Source organism: Glycine max, chromosome 3 (genome assembly GCF_000004515.6).
Source record: "Glycine max cultivar Williams 82 chromosome 3, Glycine_max_v4.0, whole genome shotgun sequence".
Taxonomy (NCBI): domain Eukaryota; kingdom Viridiplantae; phylum Streptophyta; class Magnoliopsida; order Fabales; family Fabaceae; genus Glycine; species Glycine max.
The window spans coordinates 38597530-38625369 of NC_016090.4; the positions used below are offsets into that span (position 1 = coordinate 38597530).

General features: G+C 32.7%; 4 protein-coding genes across 7 annotated transcripts in view; 1 reads left to right on the forward strand and 3 right to left on the reverse strand.

Annotated features, from left to right (window-relative positions):
* The window catches only part of LOC100811082 (F-box/LRR-repeat protein 17), a 7318-nt gene extending 1622 nt beyond the window's left edge, over nt 1-5696 (reverse strand). Inside the window, exons 1-9 of the mRNA XM_003521222.5 lie at nt 5032-5696; nt 4655-4756; nt 3772-3916; nt 3466-3650; nt 2597-2701; nt 1823-1920; nt 1515-1732; nt 1358-1424; nt 1167-1252 (exon numbers count right to left, since the gene is read on the reverse strand). Of these exons, the coding sequence (XP_003521270.2) occupies nt 1167-1252; nt 1358-1424; nt 1515-1732; nt 1823-1920; nt 2597-2701; nt 3466-3650; nt 3772-3916; nt 4655-4756; nt 5032-5624 (1599 nt within the window). The 5' untranslated portion in view covers nt 5625-5696. The remainder of the gene's footprint in view (nt 1-1166; nt 1253-1357; nt 1425-1514; nt 1733-1822; nt 1921-2596; nt 2702-3465; nt 3651-3771; nt 3917-4654; nt 4757-5031) is intronic.
* Nucleotides 5697-7084: 1388 nt separating this feature from the next.
* LOC100815007 (phospholipase A1-Igamma1, chloroplastic) lies at nt 7085-11898 on the forward strand. 2 transcript variants are annotated; one of them, XM_006576856.4, is made up of 2 exons: nt 7085-8491; nt 11411-11898. In XM_006576856.4, exons 1-2 carry the CDS (start codon nt 7257-7259, stop codon nt 11667-11669), a joined length of 1494 nt encoding a protein of 497 aa, XP_006576919.3. In that variant the 5' UTR covers nt 7085-7256; the 3' UTR covers nt 11670-11898. The 2 variants fall into 2 exon arrangements, with proteins under 2 accessions (XP_006576919.3, XP_006576920.3); XM_006576857.4 differs by lacking the exon at nt 11411-11898 and adding an exon at nt 9389-9551 and having other exon boundaries at nt 7113-8491.
* Nucleotides 11899-17051: 5153 nt separating this feature from the next.
* Nucleotides 17052-18368, reverse strand: LOC100526966 (uncharacterized). 2 transcript variants are annotated; one of them, NM_001249672.2, is given in 2 exon segments: nt 17052-17484; nt 18131-18304. In NM_001249672.2, coding segments are annotated over 2 exon segments (402 nt in total). In that variant the 5' UTR covers nt 18228-18304; the 3' UTR covers nt 17052-17179.
* Nucleotides 18369-19050: 682 nt separating this feature from the next.
* On the reverse strand, nt 19051-24771 carry LOC100811619 (probable galacturonosyltransferase 6). Of its 2 annotated transcripts, none has more exons than XM_006576858.4 (9): nt 24375-24771; nt 24213-24247; nt 23778-23813; nt 23524-23671; nt 23372-23442; nt 22873-23192; nt 22061-22418; nt 20027-20542; nt 19051-19537 (listed from the first exon to the last, which is right to left on the reverse strand). In XM_006576858.4, exons 1-9 carry the CDS (start codon nt 24484-24486, stop codon nt 19262-19264), a joined length of 1872 nt encoding a protein of 623 aa, XP_006576921.1. In that variant the 5' UTR covers nt 24487-24771; the 3' UTR covers nt 19051-19261. The 2 variants fall into 2 exon arrangements, with proteins under 2 accessions (XP_006576921.1, XP_003521271.1); XM_003521223.5 differs by having other exon boundaries at nt 23372-23448; nt 24375-24768.
* Between the last annotated feature and the right edge of the window lie 3069 nt (nt 24772-27840).

A 27840-nucleotide genomic window follows, 5' to 3' on the forward strand; every position in this document is an offset into this window, starting at 1 on the left:
GACACGTGACACAGCGCGGCGCACGAGGCAGCAACAGGGTAGCGCCCCTGACGCGGGCGCGTCTGGTAGCGCCCTGCCGCTGGGCGCGACTGATAGTGCCCAGCGCGTGGGCGCGACTGGTAGTGCCCCTGACGCGAGCACGACCCAGGCGCCTATGTATTTTTTAAATATATTTTAATAAATTAAGCTGATTAACAATTAAATAATTTAAAAAAATATTTGTCATTTAATTAAATTTTCTAATTTACGACGAAACTCAATTAAATTGTCATTTAATTAAGTTTTCTATGGTATAATATGAATTTTATAACTTTATAAAATATGAAATTTCCAGGTTATGATCTTTTGTTTCTTCAAAAAAAAAAAAAGTTATGATCTTTTGGAACTTTATAGCATATAACAGATGACTCATTGAATTGATAAGTAAAACATTGATTTGATTCAATACGTTGGTTGAGTTTAAACGTCTCTTAACATTAAAAAGAAAAAAAGAAATTAGATTTAGACCCACTAAAAAAATACATTTTCTCCCAGACTCAACGGAACTGGGAAGGGGGGCATGTATTTTTTTTTTAATTTAAATGTTTAATTTTGTTAAAATACAATTTTTGTTCCTCTATTCTCTTATATTTGTACTTTTAGTCCCATTATTTTTTAATGGAGATATTTTATTTTTTACTTTTAAAAAATCAACAATTTTAATTTTTGTGATCAATTTTAAATGTTGACATAAGTATTCTATAAACCTTAAGTGATAACTATTTATTTATTATGTACATGTCAAATATTTTTTTTAAATTATTTAATCGTTAATCAGCTTAATTTATTAAAATATATTTAAAAAATACATAGGCGTCTGGATCGTGCCCGCGTCAAGGGCACTACCAGTCGCGTCCAGCGGCAGGGCGCTACCAGACGCGGCCGTGGCAGGGCGCTACCAGACGCGCCCGCGTCAGGGGCGCTACCCTCCTGCTGCCTCGTGCGCCGCACTGTGTCACGTGTCGCGTGCTCCATGAAAGCGCCTGTCTGGGGGGCGCTTTGTAATAAAAAAACAGACCCCCCAGGTAAACAATTGCAAAACAGCCCCTATTTGGTAAATAAAATGTAAAAGTGACCCTTTTGAGTGTTTTTGCCATAGGAAGAAAACAACTGAACTGATTTGTTACCTGACTTTGGATGGCCTCAATTAACATGTCTTGACAACCAGATGCATGCACATTTTCTAAACTGGGGCACTGAAGCAACAGTCTCTCTGTACAAAATAAGGGGAAAAGGATCAATCATTAAGGAAATCCTTTATGATTGCATCAAATTTTTGGCTGATAATGACAATAGAACATGGGCGTAAAATGACTACCTGGATGTAAATTTCTACAAGAATTTAGATTTAGATCATTGAGTTGTGGGCAGTTCAAATACAAGGCCTGCATGTTAATTCAAAAAAAGAAATTCCAAATATTAGAAGCATGAGAAAAAACATGCTCAATAAACTTGTTTAGTCAAATAAAACTTACATCCAAGCCTGAGCATCCCCACAAACTAAGTTTCTTTAAACAGCTATGTTTGATGATTAACTTTTGGTTTGTAAGGTGTAGATTAGTACTAGATGTTTTCTGTAATTTGCGGTTATTTTCATCAGCAGTTGGATGGTGAGAATTAGGTTCACATATGGTCATGCCACAGTCCATAAGTTCAAGATGTGGCAATTGAGCCGTAGCAAATTGAATGCCACCTGAAATGTAAGAGAGACAGATGATTAGAAGGTAGAAATCAAACTAAATGAAAGTTGGTGAAGTAATTGAATAAATAAAACAGTGATTACTTGAAGTCACATTGGGGCAAAGGGCGAGAAGGAGTCTTGTCAATGTTTCAGAGAACACATTGCAAATCATGCTAACACCACTGTCACTAACACTGGATCTGCGATATTAGTTAAACCATTAAGCATACTTCATGAAACAGGTAACACATTCACACGCTCAATCTAGATCTTCTCCAATCAACAATCTCACCAGCCCCTCACCAACCAAATTTCTGTTCATTGCAGGATCAATTTATTTGCATCTAATGGTTCACAGCTATTGACCAATTTATTTTGCAATTGGTCAATTAACCACAAGGTTGATCATTGTTTTAAAAGCTTTATCGATGATTTTTGAAATTAATCAATTGACATGAAAATTGGTCAATGTTATTGGAGATTGACCAAGAACAACAACAACAAAACCTCATCCTACTAGGTGAGGCAGGTGATGACCAATTGATCAATTTCCAAAAATACATTGACCAAATTATGCATTAAAATTGATCAACCTTTATTAAAAATAACCCATGTAACTAATTAACCAATGGTTGTAGACTTTTAGATACAATGAACCTCTGTGATTTGACTAAAGACGGAGTTGGCTGGGGAGGATCCATTTTGGCCACTCATCCACTCTCAAACTATACCTTACTACTCCCAGTTTTCCACTTCTTTATAACGTGTACTGTATCAAGTTGCTACAGAACTTTAATTGTTCCCATTTTCCAAGGCATATTTATTTTCAGAACTCCTATAGAACATCAAAGAAAACTAGACTGGAAACAGACATACCCACTGAGATCAAGCAATTCCAGATTTAGATAGCTTGAGGCAATTGCAGCAATCGATGCATCAGTGACTTCGGATCCAAGAATAAGTGAAAGCATTCGCAGCCCACTAATAGTGGAACCAACAAAATTTCGTCAATCTTATCATTAAGGCAGATGTTGCAGCAGTAAAAAATCAAATACAACCTATGATGCATAGATACTATACTATTATCTGATATGGCAATTAGAGTTAGATACTTGCAAAAATATATAAGATACAGTACATGTATAATGCGTATTTACGATAAAAATTCATAAAACATAATAAATATATAATTGTAATTCTAAAAACCAAATAACAAGTATAAATCATTGTGATTATAAATCACTTCCTATTTGTAGTATTAACTCCAACCTTTCTTGAGATCATTCATAAAGAGAAGAGTTTCCATTCTGGATTCATCAAGGGACAATACTTCTACATTTCTATATTATACATGCTTTTATTAGAATTTCATAATTTTGTTTTAAAGCTTGAATCCTTTACTGGCATCGATGAAGTATTCAAAAGTATTAGATACTGATACAGATACATGAAACAAATGACAATATTGGTGCTTCATGGAATATAACAAAAAAACGAATGAGGAAGACAATGTCTCATGTAAATGAAAATACTATCGGCTGCTTAAAGAACTTGTAGGAAACAAACATAAAGTATTTAATAAAAAATATTATATTTATAAAGCAAAAATTATGTCAACACCTACATCTGAAATAAATCTGTGCTCACTCACTCTCTGCATATAAAGGGGTATATGTCTAGTACAAACTTGAGGTGAGATTAATAATGACTGGAATTTATGGATTATAGTAAAGATTTAGACAAACCTTAACTTAGCAGCAGTAAGAGCAAGCACAGCAGCATGAGAAAGCCGCATTGAAGATATATGCATGTTTTGCAACCTCGGGCAACTTCTTCCCAAACCTTGAACCATGTTTGAAAGATCAGTACTGTCACTTTCTCGGTGAGCAAACTCCAATGAAATCTCTCTCAACTGAGGACAATTGAAGACCTACCATTTCAGAGTATCTGTTAGTAACTAGATTTCACTCTGAGTAAGATCAAAGGGATATATCAAATTAAGAAATTGATCACATCACACAAGATTAAAAGAAGATAGAAAAGTTAATCACCATCTTAGAAAGAGAGTACAGATCGGACAACCAAAGGGTAGAAAGACTCGAAGAACAAAGAACAAAACCTCCAAGGTTAGAACAACCTTCCATCTTGAGGCTTTTGAGGCTCTTTTTATCAGCAACAAATCTAGCTAACTCAACCCTGCATTGTTAGTGTTGCAGAATAGGCAAAATTAATCAGCAAAAAGTGGCATCCTCTGGTTAAGCTTGCATACTACTACAAATTGTTTAAAGCTTGGTTGTGGCCAAAGTTATGAATTCTGAGAAAAATGAAATTTACAAACCTTTCAACAATAAAAAAAAAAAAACAATTTTAACTTTTAAGCATGAGGCTCATAAAATATATCCATATTTACACTTCAAATTTAATTTTATTTTACCATCTAATCAAAATTAAATCTTCTAACTTATTTTCAAAATATTATCAAGTACATGTTAACCTCAGTTTTTTTATATTATTTCTTTCAATGCCATTTCTCTCGATCAACCAAAATCTATAATGAAAGAACCTTAACATTTTTTTTTAAAAACAAGGCATGAAAGAACCTTAACGCGACTTGCAAACATAAACTTTCATAATCAATCCACTAATACCAAATTAGCAAGTATTAAATAAATCATCATCTTCAATAGATGTAAAAAAATCTGACATTCCGAACCCTAATTAGAAACAATTTTATAAAGTAGAACAAAGATATAAATACAAAAAGTTGTACGAATTCAAGTTATATATAATTTTGTGTCACTGAATCAAACCACAATCACTTGTTCAATTTTTTTTCTAACACAAATTGCAAACTCGAGTGCTCAACAACTAGAAAAACCACTTTCCAATTTAAAACGAAAAGAAATAAACAAAGAGCAAGAACATGACTAATACCCGCTGATACGATTAACTGCAGTATCAGAGACCGAGATCTCCAAGAATGCCAAATTCAGGCATGAGAACGCAATACAAGCAAGCATCGTGGAATCCACGTCACTGAAACAACAACGAACACGGCTTAAAGTTACAATCTCAATTTTAATACAAAATTATTGTCCTTTAGTCCATTCTAAGCACAATATTCTTTCCATCAGTTCACTGTTCAAATTATAGCATCGTGTGCTTTCGGATTTGTCCTTTTCCTCATCCATTAATCAAATCACATCTTACCAATTGCAAAGATCTTGCATAGTGGTGCAGGTTTAAAGGTTTACATGTTCGATCTCATTTTTTTTAATTTAAGTTAAAGAAGAAGAAAATTGACCCCAGACCTTTCCATTCTAAGAGAGAGTTTCACAATCCCCGGACACTTCTGCAAAATCGACGACACAAAACCCACCTGAGCCCACGCCGGAACCCTAATCCTTAACTCCTCCGCTGCCCTCCACAAACTCCTCGTCATCTCCCTCCAACCTCTGCTCACCTTCGCCGCCGACAACAGCCCCGCCGGCGGCAGTCTCCTCAAAACTTCCCATAAAAGATTCCCCGGCAAACCAGACGAATCCAGATCATCCTCTTCGGGCCACGCGTCAACAGGCTCCGACGGATCGAATCTGCCGGTCTCATCCTCGTCGAAGGAGAGAGCGCGGCGGAGGTGGGACGACGGGCGGAAGGAGGCGGAAACGGCGGAGAAAGAGGAGTGAGAAGGGGTGACAGTAGAAGCAGAGGTGGGAGTGGGGGTGGTCTTGCTGGAGCAGTCATGGCCCTTCTTAGGTAGGCCGCAGCGGCCACAGTTGTAGTTGCCGCGTTTCTTGCCGCCGCGATTTGCGTCGGAAGAGACGGTGGGAACGATGAGGGGTTCCGGGTGAAAATGTTGCATAGTGTTGGAGTTTCGTTTGGTGAGTGAAGACGGCAAAGGAAGCATTGGAAAAAGTAAAATAAAGACGTTGCCCGGGAGAGTTCGCGCCTTTTTGTTTTTGTTTCCCTCTTCTATGTTTTATTACTAAATTTTAACCATTTTTAGACATTTTTAAATTGAAAAATGGTCTGATTCAATTTAATTATTTTTGCCCCCGTGGGGATGGTAGTAAGTGTTTACTTTTTTTAAAAAAAAAAGTATATATAAATTTAAAAGCAAAATCTGTTGGGATAAAATAAAATGGAGTTTAGTTGATTTTTTAACTGTTTTTAGAACACTTTTCTCTTAATTCTAAAAACAAAAAAAAATGGGTTTTTCATTCTTGTTGATGTAGTTCAATCTGGTTGCTTAAGGTCCGGTTTGGGTGTTGATGAAGATAGTATTTTGATATTTTGAATAAAAATGGTATTGACTTCACGTTATTATAGTTTACAACAGCTTTCTAAAGATTGAAAATAATAAAAAAGTTAAAACTCACAACAGAAGCTGAAATTAGTTTTTAGAAATTTCAAAATAAAAACTAAAAGCCATCCTAATTTTTTAATTCATCATTGGTTTTGTTCAAAATTTAATTGCAGTTTAATTCGATTCAATTTAATGTTGTTTAGATTAAATCGCTTTTCAGTTTAAATTTTACTTTTATTTGAAAATACTAAAATAAATAACAAGATATATAATAAATATAACAAAAAATAATTTAAAATATATAATATCTCATTTGTAAATCATATATAATGAATAATTAATAGTAAATGACTCTTTAAATATAAATTTGATCCATCAGGGAGTTTTTTAAGAAAACATGTATAATTTAATTCCTCCTCTAATATTTAGTTTGGGCACATTTGTAGGGGATAAAAAAAGATCGATATGATTAAACGCAATAAAATAAAACCTTAATTTTCAACCAGGATTTGAATAGTGTGGTCTCACCCTTTCTCTGATAGTTGGACCACCCTAAAATGTTCAAATGTTTTAAAACCATAAAATATACTTATAATTAAATAAACGTCCGAGATATTATAGTTATAATATGTTAAAAAATCGTAAGCCATATAAAATTTTAAAGAGACATTTCAGCAATTGCATTATCTAATATTATCTTCATAAGTTCATAAGTTCGAGGAGAGACTCAGCATCAGATTTTTGTGCAATTATTCTATACGGATGAGCAATTATCTAATATTATCTTCATAAGTTCATAAGTTCGAGGAGAGACTCAGCAATTGCAATTTTTGTGCATGTCCGGCATGTTTTAAAGTTTAAGGAACGAATCTTCGCTGTACAGATCGTGGTGTGTTCTCGTACTCATCTAACTTTAAGTTTAAGGAAGATCTTAACTCAAATTTAATATTAAAAAATAGCATCGTGCAACACGCCGCGTAAAAAAGATGATTATTTATATTAATTGTTAATAAATTAAATATAAAAGTTTTATAGGTCAAACACACGTGGTTATTTAGTTTTACGAAGAAGATGAAGATGATATCGCTACAGAGTCTGAAGTTCACACGGCACGACCCCACTCCCTTTCTGTCATTAAATAGGCATTTATAGAATTAATCAATCGGCAAGCACCATATACTGTATTATTTCCTTCTTCAGCTTAGCTCAACCACTTCCACTTCAACAATCAACATGGCTTCATCACTCGCAACCATACTCGTCGCCTTGCCCCAAACCCCGCAATGCCGTAGCACCTTCCGATCCGATCCACCCAAACTATCCCTAACCCTAAAACCCAAGGCCACTGTTACATGTAAGGCCACCCTGTCCACTACCCTGGAGACTAGCATCCAGCAGCAGCAGCAGCAAGATGACCAAAAACAAAAGCCCGTGGCCGAGGTGTGGCGCAAGATCCACGGGGAGGACAACTGGGCCGGGCTTCTGGACCCGATGGACCCGGTTATGCGAGGCGAGCTGACCCGCTACGGCGAGATGGCCCAGGCCTGCTACGACGCATTCGACTTCGACCCGTACTCCAAATACTGCGGCAGCTGCAGGTTCCCCTTGCCCGAATTCTTCGACTCCCTGGGCATGACCAACGTGGGCTACACCATGACGCGGTACCTCTACGCCACCGCCAACATCAACCTCCCGAACTTCTTCCGCAAGTCACGCTGGCCTCACAAGATGTGGAGCAAGCACGCCAACTGGGCGGGCTTCATCGCCGTCTCCGACGATGAAACCAGCAAGCGCCTCGGCCGCAGAGACATCGTTATCTCGTGGCGAGGCACCGTCACCCACGTGGAGTGGGTGGCGGATTTGCTGAATTTCCTGAAACCGATCTCCCCTGACATTCCCTGTTCAGACAGGAAAGTCAAGGTAGAGGCCGGTTTCTTGGATCTGTACACGGACAGGGAGCCAGGGTGCGGGTACTGTAAGTACTCTGCGAGGGAACAGGTTTTGGGAGAGGTGAAGCGGTTGATGGAGAAGTATGCGGACGAGGAGGTTAGTGTTACGATAGCCGGACATAGCCTTGGGAGTGCGATGGCGATATTGAGTGCCTTTGATATTGTTGAAACTGGGGTGAATGTGGGGAAGGATGGGAGAAAAGCGCATGTTTCGGTGTTTTCGTTTTCGGGGCCGAGGGTGGGGAATGTTAGGTTTAAGGAGAGGTTGGAGGGGGAGCTTGGGATTAAGGTGCTGAGGGTGCATAATGCTCATGACATGGTGCCACAGTCGCCGGGGTTGATTTTCAACGAGGATTCGCCGCAGTGGTTGCTGAAGCTGGTGGAGGGGTGGTTTCCGTGGTGTTACTTGCACGTTGGAGAGGAGTTGCAGTTGGACCATAAGAAATCCCCGTTTCTCAACCCTGACGGGGATGCTTCCTGCGCCCATAACTTGGAGGCTCACTTGCACTTGCTAGATGGGTGAGTTATAGTACATTAATAGTTAGAAAAAATTATATTTTTGGTCTATCCCTTTATCTCTAATTTTAAATTTAATTCCCACTAATTTAATTCATAAATTTCATCTTTCTATTTTGTGAAATTGTGCAATATTAACACAATTAAATATTGATTATTAATAAGTGATGTTGATAATCACATGTCACCTTTTTATTGAATCATGACTGTCACGTGTCATATTCTAATTGGTCAATGAAAATAACAATGTATTTCATCTTTTATGGAGTTGACATCTAATCAGAACATGACACGTGACCGTCATTATCCAATAAAAATATGACATGTAACAGTTAACATCACTCACTAACAATCAACATTTAGTTATAACCTAGAGTTACATGATTTTATAAAATAAAAAAACTAAATTTATAAAACATTTAGTTATAACCTAAAGTTACACGATTTTATAAAATAAAAAAACTAAATTTATAAATTAAATTAGTGGAGACCAAATTTAAAATTAGAGATAAATTTAGAAATGAAAAATATAATTTTATGTAATAGTTACTATTCATTATTCCTTTTTTTCCTTATTCAATTCAACAGTCACACACGCACTGAATATAATGAGTAATGCAATAAAATTATACATAAAATAAAAGCAAAGTGAAAGAAAAAGTACTTGAGAAGAGGAAAGAAATTATAATCTTCCAAATAATTCATGTTAAAAAGTAGTCGTTGCTGCATCATCATCATCATTGTTTTTCTTTTGTATCCGATGCCAACATTAATTATTATTAAGATAAATATGCTAACAGAGGTAAACATTAGAGTTATTGGTTTATCTATATAAAGATAAGTTTAGCGACGTTTTTGAGGGGACCAGCTGGTCCATGTTCCTTTTTTTCTTGTGTGCAGTACCAAAGAAGGCCCGTGCCCCTTCATTACTTGAGAAGACGAAAGAAATTAAAATAAAAGGAAATTATTATAAAGATACATATATATAGTATTGTATAGATTCCACATTTCCAACCCACTCTGATTGGAGGCAAAAGTAAAAAGGGTGCAATTTGTTTTAAAATTTACCATGGCTAGTTTTTCAATTAATATCCATTTAGGCTAAGTCATAATAAGATTACGATCTCTAATTTAAAAGTTACAATATTTATTATGATTTTTTTAATCAACTTTAAAGTCGTAATAATTTTTTTCATGACTTTTAGGTCGTAACAGTTATTTTTTTATATAATTTTAAGGTCGTAAAGTAAATTATTTATTTTTATAAAATTATAAATAATTTTTTATTTTAATTATTTCAAGAATTAATATATGTTTTATTTTTTGTTTTATTTAATATTTTATATATTTTATATGATTTTATTTTATATTTATATGTTTTTGTATATTATTTTACTTAATATCTTTATTATATTTTATATTTTTATATTTTATATTTTTATTTAAATTTAAGTCTTTTACATTATTTTTTAATTTAAAAAATAAATAATAATCCTTAAAAATAGTAAAAAAATATTAAATATAAAAATATAGAAAATTTTAATAAAAAATAAAACATACTTTAATTCTTTAAATAATTAAAATAAAAAATTATTCACCATTTTATATAAAAAATTAATTTACTTTACAACTTTAAAGTCATACAAAAAACTATTACTACTTTAAGAAAATAATTTTTTTTAATTAAAATTTTTATTTATATTTTATTTTATATATATATAACTAAAAAATGAAAATAAATTAATATTAATTTATGAACAAAACTTAAAAAATGAATCAAATAAGATAAAACCCTCCAAAATCCTTCTTTGATTTGAATTTATTTAGTTCAAAATCTTTTTATTTTTTTATTCTGAAATAAAAAAATCATTGAAATCACAAAAATCATATTTAAAAAAGTTAAAGTTATATAAAATTTTACGATTTTTTAAAATAAATAAATAAAAATCGTAATAAGTATTAGAACTTTTAATTCGGAAGTCATAATTCTTACTCCTAAACGGCTGATAATTTAAAATCTATTCCTATGGTAATTTTTTTTTTAAAAAAAAAAAAAAAGACACCCTATTGGTACTTTTGCCCTGATTGGATGGGGATTAGATTTCGAGGGAATATATATGATGGTTCTCGAGAGTCAGGTTTTCCAATAATCATTATTCTTTGGAAATATTATAAATGCATTTGCTACGTATATAAAAGAATTTTGGAAATATTATATTAGGGACTCCAACACTGTATACTATCAGGCACTCGAAATATTAGTATATGGATGACTAAAACATTTCTATCTTTATGGAAATTTTGAATTTCCTTTCCTTACATGAAAATGTTTTATTGAGAAATGTAATAAGGATTTAATATGAACAACTTAATAATTTTGGAAAATTTTAAAAATTTCTCTACTAAATATCTTCCAAGAGTCCACATAATTTTTTTATATAATACTGTGAAATAAAATAAGTGAGATGACAAAAAGACAGAAAATAAAAGAAATTGTGAAAAAATATTATGATGGAAATGTAACATGCTCTTGAAATAAATACAAATTATGTTAGCAGTATATATAGACAACAGTGGGTGCCTCGGTGACAAAGATAAGGAATGGACCAAAAGGGGGATTCACTACTGTTCAAACGTCGTTCACAGACTTCACAGCATGGACTGACAGAGTGGCAGTAGTCCATCCAGATTTTTCTTGAATTAGTTTAGTATATAAATTTTAAATTCTGATGAAGATATAGATCATAGATGCGACAATATTTTTTGTGAGTAGGCACGTGAAGTAAATAATTAATTAATGAGTGGAATCTTAATTTTTCATCAGCATATATAACACATGCATGCATGCAATTAGAAAGTTGATTATAGTATACATGCATGTTGGTTAAACTTATAAATAAAGTGTGGCGTATATTCATGCAGATACCATGGGAAGAATCGTGGATTTGAGCGAACAAGTGAGAGGGACCTTGCTCTGGTGAACAAGGACTGTGACTTCTTGAAAGATGAGCATTCGGTGCCACCACGGTGGAGGCAAGACTTGAACAAAAACATGGTCAGGACTGAAGATGGACGCTGGGTGCTCGCTGATCGTCCACTAGCTCAAGATCCACATGAAGATATTGATCATCATCTCGGAGAGCTAGGCCTCGCTTCTTCTCATACTCACACTCATAATTGAATGGATTCATTGCATCTTTTGGAGACTATCTTGGAGTATTTTTGCACGAGCACCACGCTTATAAAAACAAAATCAATTTAAAAGTTGGAATGGTATTCAAATAACTCAACTTATAAATATTGTTATGGACTTTATTGTTAAAAAATATAATATAGTTATTAAGATAAATATGCCAACAGATGTAAACATTAGAGTTATTGGTTTATCTATATAAAGATAAGTTTAGCGACGTTTTTGAGGGGACCAGCTGGTCCATGTTCCTTTTTTCTTGTGTGCAGTACCAAAGGAAGGTCCGTGTCCCTTCATTACTTGAGAATTGAGAATAGAGGTGAAAATGAGTCAAGACAAGTTAAGCTTTATTAGATTTGAGCTCGGCTTGAGTTGAATATATAAGGCTTGAGCTTAGGCTTTTTTTTAAGGCTCGGCTCGGCTTACATAAAAGTCTGGCTTGGCCCACGAGCCTATTTAAAAGTTTGCTTAAAGACGTCTTTGATTAATTAATTATTTTAAAACTTAGTGAAATATTAACTAAAAAAAGAAACTTATAAAATTTTATATAAGTAATGTACAAATTCAAAAATAATTGATAAACAAAATCATATTGTATTCAAGTCGTTAAAGCACAAAGTATATCAAAAGAAAATAAAAAGAGCATAATATTAAAAAATATATGGATTAGAGATGGTTTACACTAATATAGCCAAACAAAAATTATTATTAGTTAAATTAACAATTTTTAATCCAATTTTTGAATATATAATTATATTAAATATTTTTTAAAAAAATATATCTACAATAATTTTATCTTAGTCTACTCAAGCCATATCTTATATACTATTAATCGAGGTCGTACCCGAATCAAATAAACATTAAAAATGCAGTATCTAGGAAGTGATCCTAGGTCGTCTCCCAACGAGTAATGATCAACCAAACGTTCATAACATATAGTAATAAAACAATAACGAATTGGGGGGTTGTTTGTTTTTGTAAATTAAACAGCAAGTAAATTTGAATTAGAAAACAATAGAATTAAAACATGTTTCCCCTTGATTCACAAACAAGTCTCTTATTCTAGGTTACACGAATTTATCCTTAATCAGTTCAACCACTTAATCCAACCGTAAATTAAATTACTAAGCGAAAATTAACATAAAGCTGTTGTTATGTGATTAAACAATATATACACCAATTAATCATGAACGAAACTAATCATTAAGCATGAATGTAAATTAAGCGCAGAGACAATTAATCAAGCACTAAGCATGCATGGATTAATAGCAACAAATACAAGGTAATTGGTGAAATGGAAAAACTGATATGTATTCAATAGTAATAACAAAACATCAAAGAGAGTTGTGTTTAATCCTCAAGAGAAAACAATGTTGGAGACTTAGCCTTCCATTAATCAGTAGAAATGAAATTGTAGATTGAAGCCGAAACGAAATTGCAGAAAACGAAATTTATTTTACGTGAACAATGTACATAAACAGTAATAAAAATTAGAATTATAAAATCCTAGAATTATTCTCCTCTCCGAAAAAAAACTCCATAAACTAAAACCTTGGTGTTGTTATATAGGTCCTCAGTCCCAAAGCTCACAAATCTATTTTAAGTCCAAGCCCATAAACGAAATAAAATAAAATCTGAACAAGATAAGATAAGATTGGATGAAATAAAATATGGATAAAATAAAATCTAGATAGAACAAAATCTGAATAAGATAAGATTTGATAAAATAAAGTTATTATTATTATTATTATTATTATTGTTAGTTAAACAAGCCGGCTTATCAAGCTTAACAAGGTTTTTTATAGTTTGAGCTTGGTCTTTTTATCTAAAAAGGTTTTTTAAAAAACTTGAGCTTGACCTTTAAAGTAAACAAGCGAGCCGAGCCAAACCTTACATAGGCCGAGCCAAAGGCCCTTGACAAGCAGCTCGGCTCATTTCCACCCTTACTCGAGAAGACGAAAGAAATTAAAATAAAAGAAAATTATTATAAAGATACATATAGTATTCTATTGATTCCACATTTCCAACCCACTCTCATGGGAGGCAAAAGTACAAAAGGGTGTAATTTGTTTTTTAAAATTTTCGGTAGATTTTAAATTAATATCCATGTAGGGATAAATCAGGATTAGGATCTCTAAATTGAAAGTCACCATATCTATTATGATTTTTTTTAATATGACTTTAAATCGAAACAATTTTTTTATGACTTTAAAGTTTAGTTTTTTTTATTTTAATTATTTAAAGAATTAATATATGTTTTATTTTTTTTTGTTTTATTTAATATTTTTATATGGTTTTATTTTATATTTTATGTTTTTATATATTATTTTAATATCTTTATTATATTTAATATTTTCATATTTTTATATATTTTTATTTAAATTTAAGTCTTTTGTGTTGGACAAGTGACCTCAATAACTTAAGAAAAGAGTGAATTAAGTTTTAAAATTTTTCAGTAACAAACTTTAACCCCCTTTGAAATAATAGGTTCGAAATGCAAAAGAAGAAACAACAATTAATTTAATAATGTTAGATTGCAATAAAATAAATGAGATAAGGGAAGAGAGAAATGCAAACTTTATTTATATTGGTTCGGCCACTTCCGGTGCCTACATCCAGTCCTCAAGCAACCCACTTGAGATTTCCACTATTTTTCTAAATCCTTTACAAACTTTTAACACACCTTAGAATCCCTCACCCTTATGTTCAAAGATTCTCCAAGAGATAACTCGTCTCTTGATTATAATTATCACAATCCAAGAGAAAATCAGTCTCTTGATTACAACTCAATAGAATGACAAATGTTTACCCAAGAGTTGTTGATAGAAAATTTGACAATTAAGTTATCTTAAAATATATATATATATATATTTTTTTAAGTTAGACACACATATATATAGGCACATCGTGCCTTTTCAAAATGGTTTGAAGAGATGTCTTTTCAAAAAACTTTTTCTTAAATTTTTCACTAGTAATCGGTTATAGATTTCTAGTAATCGATTACATAGTTATATTTTGAAAGGTCATGACTTTTCAAATTGAATTTAAGGAGTTCCGTTGCTGATAATCAATTACACATCAATGCTAATCGATTATAGCCTTGGATGTTGGAAATAATGTGTTTTGAGACAAAAGCTTGATCAACCAATGAGTTGGTCTTAGGCCTTATCTTTTTCTTGATCTTGTTTGCTTGACCTTAAATTAATCTTGAAGTAATGTTTAACCTTTGAATGTTTGTTGAAGCAACATTATTTGATTCTACTTTGACATCATCAAAACCTTGTATTCATATATTCACATTTTGTATCATTTTTTTAATTTACAAAATAAATAATAATCCTTAAGAATAGTAAAAAAGTTATTAAATATAGAAAATATATTAAGTAAAAAATATAAAAAATGTTAAATAAAAAATAGAACATACTTTAATTATTTAAATAATTAAAAAATTATTCACAATTTTATTTAAAAAATTAATTAACTTTATGACTTTAAAATCATAAAAAACTATTATGACTTTAAGAAAATAATTTTTTTAAATTAGAATTTTTATTTTATTATATATATATAACAAAAATGAAAATAAGTTAATATTAATTTATGAATAAAACTTTAAAAAATGAATCAAATAAGATAAAACCCTCCAAAATCCTTATTTGATTTGAATTTATTTAGTTCAAAATCTTTTTATTTTTTTATTCTGAAATAAAAAAATCAAAGAAATCACAAAATCCATATTTAAAAAAAGTTAAAGTTATATAAAATTTTACAACTTCAATATTTAAAAAATAAATAAAATAAAATAAAAATCGTAACAGATATTACGATTTTTAATTTATAAGTCATAGTTCCTGTTATGAGTTATCCTATATGACTTATCCTAAACGCGAAATAATTTATTTATTTTTTAAAATGACACCCTACTGGTACTTTTGCCCTGATTGGATGGGGATTAGATTTCTTTTTTCATTAGAGGGAACATATATGATGGTTCTCGAGAGTCAGGTTTTCCAATAATCATTATTCTTTGGAAATATTATAAATGCATTTGCTACGTATATAAAAGAATTTTGGAAATATTATATTAGGGACTCCAACACTGTATACAATCAGGTACTCGAAATATTAGTATATGGACTCCAACACTGTATACAATCAGTTTAGTATATAAATTTTAAATTCTGATGAAGATATAGATCATATATGCGACAATATTTTTTGTGAGTAGGCACGTGAAGTAAATAATTAATTAATGAATGGAATCTTAATTTTTCATCAGCATATATAACACATGCATGTATGCATGCAATTAGAAAGTTGATTATAGTATACATGCATGTTGGTTAAACTTAATAAATAAAGTATGGCGTATATGCATGCAGATACCATGGGAAGAATCGTGGATTTGAACGAACAAGTGAGAGGGACCTTGCCTTTGGTGAACAAGGACTGTGACTTCTTGAAAGATGAGCATTCGCTTCTTCTCGGGGAGCTAGGCCTCGCTTCTTCTCATACTCACACTCATACTCATAATTGAATGGATACATTGCATCTTTAGGAGACTATCTTGGAGTATTTTTGCACGAGCACCACGCTTATAAAAAACAAAATCAATTTAAAAGTTGGAATGGTATTCAAATAACTCAACTTATAAATATTGTTATGGACTTTATTGTTAAAAAATATAATATAATTTATGGAATCCCTCGTGTCTACAAGTATTTTAGGATTAACTAAGATTTTAGTCTCTTAATTTTTTTATATTATAATTTTTTGTTCTTTTAAGTTTTTTTTGATAATTTTTAATCTTTTATTAATTTTCTGTCAAAATTTTTAGTTATTCTAAATTTTTTTGCCTAGTTTATTTTTACTAAAGATAAAAATTGCTCATAGTTTGTGCTTGCTATTGACAGACAGACTAATGTGTATGAAATTATTACACATATGGACCTTAGTTACACTATTTTACCACTGTTGCATTGAGCATTGAGGTTAAATTCAGTTGAAAACGAGACTGAACTAGGCGGTTGAATTGAAATATATACTGATTTTACTTCAGTTATTTCATTCGTATAAGCACCCAAATGTGATCACTCGTCTTACTTTTCACTTCCGAAGCTAGAATTCAGTACTTGTTCCAGTGAAATTGGTTTTTCTTGTCCTTTTTTTAGCTGTTCCAGTGCTGTTCACTTAGTTTAGGTTAATATTTAATTTTGTGATTCAATTTAAAATGGTGTGATTTTCAAGGGACAGAAGGAGACAGCTGGGAAAGGGACAGCTGAGAAGTCAGGTGCACACTGCTACATTAGCAATAAACAAGCAACTGGATAAGAAAAAAAAAGGCATACGTAGAAATTAGAATAAGCGATGTGAAAGCTCTGGATGAGAAGAAATCAATAACTTAGTAAGTTTGAAATTGGATACACAAGTAGTTTTTAATACAACAGAAAAGGACATAACTCTTTGCAATTTCTACAATACATGCATCATCACATGGGGGTTTAGAGGGACAATCCAGACTCTTCATCCTCTTCAAGGGTGGAAGTGTAGACAAAGAAGAGAGCCCATATGAGACCAAAGACACCAAACAGGATCCAACCAAGAAGGTTGTTGCTAAGCCCAAAGGGAAGCCCAGTTCCTTCAGTGCTGAGTCTCTCATCAACCAAAGCCATGGCTGCTGGGCTTGACATGGTTGCGGCAGCTGCAGCTGCTAACAAGGATGCCCCCATCCCTAGGTTTGAGCTGCTTGAAGGCTTTTCCTCCATGGAGCACCTCACTCTCCCCGCCTTGGCCATTGCTGGCAATCCTGTACAATTTATGTTTGCAATCTATGAATGATGTCAATTAATATAAGGAAAAGGTTGATCCATTAATCAGCATCATCTAAAACCAAACTATAAGTCTAAACATTAAATATGATATTTTTTTGTGTATTATATTAGCACCGAGATTAAAACCTATAATCTTATGCATACTGATACTTGTCAGTTGTCATTAGCCTGACACTAGTGTACATGTGTAAATATGAGAACTCTGTTTTCTCTTTCTTTTCTTTTTTGTGTATAATATTGACACTGTGGTTAGAACTTATAATCTCGTCATTCTCATGCATATTAGCATTGGCTTGATCTTAGTAATAAATATTTTCTTTTATCCATAAAAATTAAAAAGGAATACGGGTTTACAACAACTTAGGCATGCTAAGCTAGACCCCTTGGTATATCCTAGTGGGAAATAATTAAATGAGAACTCTGAAATTGCTAATTCTTTTTCCCCTTTATTTTTGTCGTCTTAACTCTTAACATGTGTTTGCAACGTTTTGAGCACAAGGAAATCAATCAGAAATGGGAAGAGATTAATTACACTTTTATTCTAGAACTAGAAAGAAATCATATTATTATCTCCCTAAAGCCTTAAATCATAATATCATTTTTCTTAAGGAGAAAACTTACCAAGAACGGTAGAGGATGAGGCCCCAACAGGTCGTTTGAGCACATGACCTGTGCGAGTGATTGATGTAGTTGGGGTGCCGGCGATGATTGTTGCCATTTTTCTTCACTAACGAATCAGAGTAAGAGTATGCTATTGCTACGCAACTTTTGTCACGGTTGCAGTTTATTTCATATGCATGCGCAAAGATTTCAAATTTTTTATTATTATTGGTGGTGCAGTGTCTGCCCATACACCACACACCATGGATAGGTTGAAAACCCGTCATTTGATATCCATATCTGCAAAGTCCCAATTATTTATCTCCACGTGTCACATAATCCATTCTGTATCAGATATTTCACTAAATAGAAGCTTCATTGGCTTAACCCCTTACCCAACTAGTAACAACGACGTAATAATTACTAGGAAAATACTGGTTACAAAAATGTTTTCGTAAAATAATATACGAAGGAGCTGATTGGTTATTTTTTTGGTATCCGTTCGTGCGTAAAAATTTTCATGCTCAATAGCAATGCTCTATGTACTAACTACCTGAACATTATCATTTGAGCACTGATTTTTTAACACCTCACATTTTCAAACACCTAATATTCTTCATTTCTCTTTTTATTTTTCTTCCTATCACATATTCACTTTTCTAATAGCACAACGAGTGTCTAATAAACCATATCACATTCAAGACATATAAGTCGGAAGAAGCAAACATTACACTAAAAATACATGAATCCCACTGGGTTCTAGATTCATATAACAGGGACAATGATCACACGGCATAATTAACGTTACAAATCAAATTGCAACCGTCATTTCCACAATTTGTGTATAAATTAGTTCCTTAAAGTAATTGATTGTTATCAGCGGTAGCACGACCAAATAGAGCACGGGAATGAATATTATGTACACAACAACCAATAGCATCTCCAAGCAGCTAAAATACCTATGCGAGTCTTATTTCATCTCAATGTCACTACAATTTAGCTAAGCTTCTAAAAAGATATATGTCGGAAATTCTATGCATCTATGAAGGGCTTTACAGGATGAATCGCCAAAGAACAATAAAGAATCGACTGAAGCAGGCAAATTGATCAAATAAAACCTGCCAGGTAGAGTAATAATATTTAAATTTTGGGCTACGCCTGGAGATTGCAACGTTGCAAAATAGGGAGGTCAAAGTTCAAATATTTGGTCCAGTAACTTCGGTATCTTCCCATTGCAATGTCCAACCACGGTTTCCTAATTCCATCGTAGTGTATAATGGCAGCTCGCTCAATCTCGTTTTTATCGACAACTGAGTCATAACCAAGGCCAAGAATGTGCCACCGTCTGTCCAAAACCTTAGTCTTGTTATAGAAAGTGAGCCAGCCTAAAGGCAGACTTCCAATGTTCCACAATGGTCTCTTGGAACCCTGCAATTAATCATAGAGAAACACCTCAGATTATTGTTGCATCGGAATTTAATAGAAACTAAATCTGTGTTTCATCTAGCGGCAAATTAAACAAAACTTTGACATGCTCCCTCATTAGATTCAACCATCAAAATTAGAAAAATGAAAATGTTGCTTTGAATAACAAATCTAAATGTCATGGAGATGTCAAATCTTTGACCTCTTAATACTGGTCCAACACGCAGATAAAAAAAAATCCTTAATAAGTCATAAAACTACTAGATTAAGCATTCTAAATAATGCAAAAGATAACTGTGCACTATGATTAATACAATCCAATTTCAAGGGAGCTTATAGCCTTTGAACTCTAATTTATCAATGCCAGAAGCCAAACTGAAGATTTGAAGAAATTTAGAAGTAGGAAAATTTTCTGAGATGGGAATAAAAAGCAGTCTCTAAACAGAGAAAAAAGAAGTGTACAACAAAATAAAGACATTTCTTTGACCATACCATTTGCAAATATCTGTGGTAGAGAGCAGTTAAATTATGTCTCCTCCACTGTTGTAAATCAAACAAGTTCATCCCAAATGCCCATGTACAAGCATTGACATCAAACCTCTTTGCAATGAATGGATCTGAGAAGTTTATGAACATATCCATCCTATGAAATGAGGTTCCACCTTCCTGACAAGTGCCCACTGCTGCAATTACTTTTCCTTTCATATTGGCATTCCATAGTCCACTGAGATCTTGTTGCACCACCACATCATGATCAAAGAACAGAATCTTATTTAGAGTAGGGAAGATATCTGGCAAGTAGAAACGCAGGTAGTTCAACTCAGAAGTATATCTTGGATCACTGGAATTATGTTTGTTGAATGTATTGTACTTGGGCAACCATTCAAAGTTCTCAATGCTTTGTATGTGGACTGTGGCTTTGCCAGGAGGGTTTAATAAGAACCACATCCAGATTGCAGGAAAGTTGAGTGAATTGGTTACTACATGGAAAACAAGTTTCTCCTGTTTCTGCAATTTAAAAGTCATTGTCATACTTTTTCGTCACTATACACAAGACTTAACTATTATCTTCATATTCAATAAGAACTTTCTCACAAACTCAAATAAATAAATCATTATAACATTACAATCAAACCTTGTTTTATTAGGTGAAATATACTAAATGGATCAATTCATGCCACTAACATTATGTTGTATATAATATAAAGGAATGCTAACAACATACTCTATAACACACTATTTTTAACACTTTCTACTATTGGTTAAAATTTATTGGAAACTGCAAAAGCAATAGTAAGTTTCATTAAATAAGGTGTGAGACCCACACAACTTAATTTTGTGATTTCTAAATTCTAATAAATTTCAGTAAATAATAGTGTGTTTAAGTTGCAGCGGTAAAGTTGTGCCTTGGTGACTTGTTGGTCATGGGTTCGAATCCGGAAATAGCCTCTTTGCATATGCAAGGGTAAGGCTGCGTACAACATCCCTCCCCCATACCTTCGCATAGCGAAGAGCCTCTGGGCAATGGGGTACGAAGTTTTTTAATAGTGTGTTTAAAACAGTGCATTAATGAGTGTATTGCTAGCATTTTACATAAATAATAAAAAAGAGTAATCCAGTCCTCATCAACTCAACATAAAGTGACAGGTTTTGATGTGGGTACATCAGACTGCATTCTCATAGGAATGAGTTACTTATTAGGGGATCTCATATCTTTCTTCTCACTGCATCTCTTGTATAAGTTACAAGTTAGACACTTCTATAAAGTGCTGAGAGGCTAATAAAGTAGAAAGAACTCCTCCTCACTAGAAAATCAAAGTTTCTTCATTAGTTAATGATGGATGTGATGTTATTGGAAATACTTTTTTGTAAGCAAATTATATAAATTCAGTTTTTAAAGAGCAGTACAGAAACCAAGGTATTGAATGTTGGAAAAGGGAAGTATTTTGAAGTAAGTTTGATTTGTATGTGTTATTCAACTATGAAAGATCATATATCCCCTCATGTTTTTACTGGTTTGACTTCTTAATTCTGCATTAACTTCTGCAGCGCCCAGAGCTGCAACTAAGATAACTCTTTCAATGTAATCAGGCATATTTCAAAAATCAAATGCCAAGTATAAGTGGGGTCAAGGAAGGATAAGAATGAGATCAAATTGGAGTTAGAATCATGCATTCTTTCTGCCTGTCCTATAGCCACCCACTCCAATGGTTTTTACAACATAAAAATTGAAGAAAATCCTCAAGTGTAAAACAATTATCATGTACTAAACATGTACTGAAATTTAGGTAGACAGCAGTTTTGACTGATAAGGATGAGACTTGAGGGGCATCAACTGTCAAAAATGTATCCACTATGGGACTAACTTGAAAAAAAAATTGATGGCTAAATTTGTTAGTATTAAATTTGCTAGTATCAGTGTTCTTTCTAAGCAGTTGCACCAGGGTTCAACATTAGCCAAAAGCAAAAGCAAAAAACACCTGAATCAAAAGTGAAAAGTTAAACCTTTTAAAAAAATGCATTTACCTTGGCATTAGAGACAGTGGAGTTAACAACCACAGCACATGCTAGAAGATTGTCAGAGAAGACAGCATAATGATAAAGTTTTGGATCATGAATCTTATTTTCATTTGGAAGCTTCCGGTCCTCAGGTTTCAGGGCAAAGTAATCAGCAGTTAGCTGCATAGAAAGACAGTGAAGACCTTTTGGGGTGGTCCTTGCAGCAAGATGAACAAGATGTGTTGCTTCACGTTGATGAGAATGAACTTGCTCTTCAGCATTATGATTCATTGCACGGAGCTTAGCTGCCATAGCAGTGCAGTCTGGGAAAACACAGTTGGCTTTAGACAGTGAAGCTTCCATGTGTCTTGTTTTCTGCAAAGCACTGTGAAGTTCACTTGTTTTCAGATTGAAAAACATCCATTTTTTTAAACAGTTCATATCACATCAAAATGATAGACATGAATGTTCTCCTTCATCATTATTTTTATACTTGTAGACAAGCAGTTGCCAGATTTGCACGGATTGGAATTTGAACTTGTAGCAAAATTTATGTTTTGGTCACTGAAAAATGTGTTTCTTAATGGTTGATATGATTCCATCACTTCTAATTTTCTCTGTTGAAACCTTGTCTATTTAATTTGCTTCAATAAGCAAATTGAAATATACAGGGAATCAATTGATGAAATTAGTTGTGGGAAGAAATGAAAAAATGGTGCATCTGTCAAGGACCAAAGCATTGGTTTTCTCTTGAAACATGTACATTGTATTTAGTATATACAGGTAATAAATAACTGTCCAACTAAATTTAAGTTGTACAGTAACAAAGAAAATTTCACCTCCTTGACAGCTCTGAATCCTTAGTAGCTTCTCCAACAGCACGTTCCATCTCTTTAATTCTCAGCTTCAACTCCTTCACCAAGTGTGAGTTGCTGCTTGGTGTAGCAAACCCCAAGTATGCTCTGGCTCTAATAATTTGATCCTTAATCTCCAAAACCTTCTGATTTGTCACTCTCTGAGACTGAGGGCATGAACTCTGACGATGTTGGGTTGCTTTTGGAACAGATTGGTTTCCTGTCACTTCAACATTCTCATCTGTCACTCTTTGAAAATGAGTGTGTATATTCTGATTATGTGTGACTGTTGTATTGAATATATTCTGCAAATAAAACCAAATTTAAAAATTAATATAACATTGTAAGAGAGAAATTTCACCAGTCTAATTTGCATTTATACATTAATCAAACACATAAAGGTATATAATCCTTCAGAACAAAAACAGCAATCATGTGGCCTTCAATTTTTTAAAGTCAGTAATTCAAAGGAAATAGCACAAACCACATCCCCATCCGTGGAGAGTAATCCTTTTTGTTGAGCTTCCTGGTTTTGTCTTTTGTGCTGGTCGAATTCTGAAACTTGATAACGGCAAAATTTTCAGACGGGCATTATGTTAACCACAAAAATTCAAAAGTGCACCTACAAATACCAACCATTTCTTTCCAAAGTGTTATTTCTGTACCCCTCACTTTTAGATCCCTCAGTATCATTAGTCTTTTGCAAAATGTAACTATTTGTTGAAACAAAATCCTCTTCTTTATAAACAATTTCTTTTGGCTCTTCTAATTCTTCAGCACCTTCCTGAATTGCACAAAAAGGGCCCAAAATACCAAGGAAAAATTTAATTCTCTAATTCACCAGGGGAAGAAGAAGAAGAAGAAGACAAATTAAAAACATGTTCCACTACCTGTTCAATTGCATTTAAAGGGTCTGTCCTATGCGTCTGCAAGAAACAAACAAAAAGTCAATCCCAATTACACAACAGAGCATCAGAAGCTGTAGAATTTCAATTGGCAGCCGATTAAGCATAAAACAAACTTCCAGTTAAAATAAATAAAAATGAAAAATCATTTTATCCAAAGCTAAAATTATTGAAAGCACAAGAAGATCCAGTAAATTATCGGTCGGCAAACTTTTCAACTCACAGATAAATCAAAATTTATCGTCAAAAAAAAGAAAAAGAAGAAGAAGAAGAAGAAGAAAGAAATGTTCCACTATATTCCATTCTGTCTATAACTGATATTCTTTCTCGGAAACCAAACAACAGGCTGAGCTGTAGAAGCAATTCAAATAAAACAAAATAAAACTGATCAGGCTTTGAGATGAGAGGCAAGATTCTTACAAAACTCGATAACTCATCAAGAAAATCTCGTCGTCCTGCAACGCAATTTAATCGAAACCCAAAAAAAAGTCAACTAAAACGGGGAGAGAGAGAGAGAGAGAGAGAGAGAGAGAGAGAGAGAGAACATAGAAATATCCACATGCTAAGGAATTGAGTTTTTACCGTCGGGAGTGATGGTGTTGAGGTGGTGAGAGACGAAAACGAGCGGAGAAACGACGGAGAGAAAGAGCAGAGCGAGGAGCAGAGTCCTCTGCCGGCGACGTGACTGCTTCATCGTTGATGGCGGTCACCGTTGCGAGTAGCAGTACGATTCCAAGAGAGGCACATTGATTTCACGGATACAGATCGCAGAGAATTGAATTCGCTGCGTGGAATCGAAGTAAATACTAATAATAACAGACACAGAGGCTAGGGTTTCAGTTATTCGCTTTTACGCGTTTTAGAGAGAGAAACTGGAAGCAGCTCCATGATCCTTGTTCGCCCCTTCCGTGATTTGCCTTGTTTAATTTCTCTCTCTATTTTTTTTTTATTATTTAAAAAATAGTTCTTCTTGTCTTGGCGTTAAATTTATATACCTTGGGGGGTCTTGGGATTTGTGCCGCCAGGTTGACAAGGGTGGGAATCAGGAAAACGGTACTTAACACACTAACATGCATATTTCAATACTGGTACTTGTTGATATTTGGGACCAATAGGGTGGATAAATGGGTTCGTCCATGGAATAGTTCATGGGGTCTATTGTTTGTGTAGGTTATGGATCAATTTTTTTAAATAGTTGATGGTTATGTTATATTTTTCGGTCTATCTCGCTTAACTTACGAACTATGCGGGTTTGATCCGCGGAATCCGCAGGTTTTCCGCAGCCCGTATTAGGTTTGATTTTTTTATCATAATCCAATTATATTAGATTTGATTTTCTCTCTTTCACTCTAAACTCTTATCATTTACTATAAAGAATAGCTCACATCATATTTAGCAGTCTAGCAGGCTAAGAACACTTCTTCTCATCACATTTTTTTCTCCACTACCGTAATTACGCACGCGTGCAAGTCATACAACTCTTTCCCTTACAAGGAAAATAAAACGGGACTTACACTCATGCCGCGACACACCACAGCAAAACAACCCGGCCCACCACTGCATTTCTTTTCTCTCTAGAAATTGTTTTTATCCTATCTTTGTTGGCGCCGATTCATTGTTGTTGTACTCTTAAATGTGGAGATGGAGATGTTAAAATTTCATATTTTAGATTTATTGCTTGAATTTTATTTTGTTAAGACATTATTTATTTTATTGATGTAATTGACTAATTATTGGGATTTTATTTATATTTGTATTGAACTTAATTTTATTGTATTGTATTTTTTATTAAAATTGAAATTCTTTTAAAACTAGGCCCACGGGATTCGCGGGACGGGGGTGGAGCAATTTATTTGATCTGTGTAAGAAACGAAAAGAACTGGCCTGATCCATTATCAATGCGGGCGGGCCTTACGCGGGACGGATTGGCCCGCTTACCCACCCCTACGGATGACAGATATGCATTGATGTGATGGCTTGTGTAATGTGTACATACTGATACCATTCATCAAAAGGAATTAAGCTCTTATTAAGAATACGTGTAAGGTGAGTGTTTATTTCTTATTAATTTTAAGAGTACTATTTTTATTTTACATATATTTTTACTTGAATGCTTTAAGATCAAATGGTAAATGGCTTGTTTTTTTTTTACATATTTTTTTACCTTAATGCTTTAAGATGTAGAGTAAAATGGGAAGAGAGATGAAAGTCATAAAACTAAGGGTGTGTTTCATTGTGATGAGAGAAAATAAGAAAATACTTCAAAAGAAAAATAGATAAAAATACAAAAAAGGTGAAAAGAAGGTAATTTGATTAAGGAGAAATAGAATAAAATAAATAAGAAATATTTAAGTTAATCTTAGTGGATAAATAAAATAAGTAAAAAAAAAAAGAGAAACTAATATTAAATTATATATTATTATACTAATAAAATTTATATTATATTTGAGGGAGGCCCAAAGCACTACAAACGAAGACTTTCTACTAGCAAGTGCTTCAAATTTTGATCGCTTGCTTTACTATTGAATAAAAGTCATTTTAAGAGCTATTCATTTTCTTACTAAGTCATATATGGATTCTTTTGTATTGAGATTTTTTTTTGTTTTCAATTTACATTTTTTAATCTCCTCAAATATTATTTCTTTGATTTAATCTTAATTTAGATTTGTCTTAAATTTTCAATATTGTCTTAATCCTTACTCCAAAAAATTAATCCTAATTTGAATTTGTTTTTTAAATTTTACATTGAGACTAAAACAAAAACAAAAAAAATAGTAGAATGTAATATGGGTCAAATTCATAACTTTGTGTCGCGCTTTTGTTCCGTTTCGTACCCGTGATGCGCCAATCAAGGCAAAATGTGTCAACCTCACCTACTCAAGAAAAAGCCAACAAGATCATGTGAAAGCTTTGCTTTGCTTTGCTTGTCTCGTCTCGGTTGTGAAATAAAAGCAAACCTAACTTCGAATTTATGGTTTTTCTTAGTAAATGTTAAGGTTCCAAACAATGATAAATAGTACATGTTAACCTTTATTTAAATTATAGGGTTTTAATTAAAAATAATATTAGTATATGAATTATATATTTATATTTATAACGTGTACTAATAATGCACAATAATACGTGAATAAGAGTGAATTTTGAATTAAACTATCACTTGAAGAAAAAAAATCATTTGTCTTAAATAGTGATTAATTTCCCTAAAAATATAATATTGATTAATTGATAGTCTCACACACAGCATATGTTAAAAGGTATGTTGATGGGAAAAAATTTAGCAGGACAAAAAAATATTTCGAAAAACATAGTCATCTCATAAAGAGATGAAAACACAAAAAAAAATCACTTAATTATAAATTTTATCACTTAACTTTTATTATTTTATGAATTTTATCATTTAATTTTTATGTATTTTAACATGTTTGGTGGTCACACAAAAAATTAACAAAAAAACAAAATAACATTGTTTTTGTTATTAATATGATGATAAAAAATATAAAAAATGAAAAATTTAATGATAAAATTCGTGAAATATTAAAAATTAGGTGGTAAAATTTACACACAAAAAAGTGATGGTAGAATTTGCAAAAAATGAAATTTAAGTAATAAATTTTGTAAAAAAAAAAAACTTAAATGATAAAATTCATGAAATAATGAAAATTAAGTAATAAAATTTGTAATTAAGAAAAAAAATTACAGGAGGCTCGTGTCTAACCGTGTTTTTAGTTTCTCATATATGGCCAATGGATTTTCTTCCTTTTCTTTTTCTGTTACAACTTTTCTTAAAAAGTAGTAGCTTTTATATTTTTTTTCTGTGATTTATATAAAATATAAGATAAAAATACGTAATCAATTATACGTCAAAATGTTTCGCATTGTTCAGGGGAGTCAAGGTCAAAATTAGTTTATAAACATTATTTTTAACCTATCCAGCCTTTCAGGCACCAAAATATATATTACCTCAAATATGATGACCGTAACAAGTCTAAAAGACTTGAGTTCATAACCATAACTAAATATATGCTAAAATGATATGAAAAAGAGAGTG

What these genes read in the sequence shown, in the direction of transcription:
- LOC100815007 (XM_006576856.4), top strand. Translation starts at nt 7,257, where the DNA reads ATGGCTTCATCACTCGCAACCATACTCGTCGCCTTGCCCCAAACCCCG. An exon ending in CACTTGCACTTGCTAGATGG is followed by an intron (nt 8,492 to 11,410) that starts GTGAGTTATAGT and finishes ATATTCATGCAG; the next exon opens with ATACCATGGGAAGAATCGTG.
- LOC100526966 (XM_006576130.4), bottom strand. Translation starts at nt 18,175, where the DNA reads ATGTGCTCAAACGACCTGTTGGGGCCTCATCCTCTACCGTTCTTG. An exon ending in CTCATCCTCTACCGTTCTTG is followed by an intron (nt 17,507 to 18,130) that starts GTAAGTTTTCTC and finishes CATCATTCATAG; the next exon opens with ATTGCAAACATAAATTGTAC.
- LOC100811619 (XM_003521223.5), bottom strand. Translation starts at nt 24,486, where the DNA reads ATGAAGCAGTCACGTCGCCGGCAGAGGACTCTGCTCCTCGCTCTGCTC. An exon ending in TTGATGAGTTATCGAGTTTT is followed by an intron (nt 23,814 to 24,212) that starts GTAAGAATCTTG and finishes TGTTTCTTGCAG; the next exon opens with ACGCATAGGACAGACCCTTT. An exon ending in TAACACTTTGGAAAGAAATG is followed by an intron (nt 23,449 to 23,523) that starts GTTGGTATTTGT and finishes GCCGTTATCAAG; the next exon opens with TTTCAGAATTCGACCAGCAC.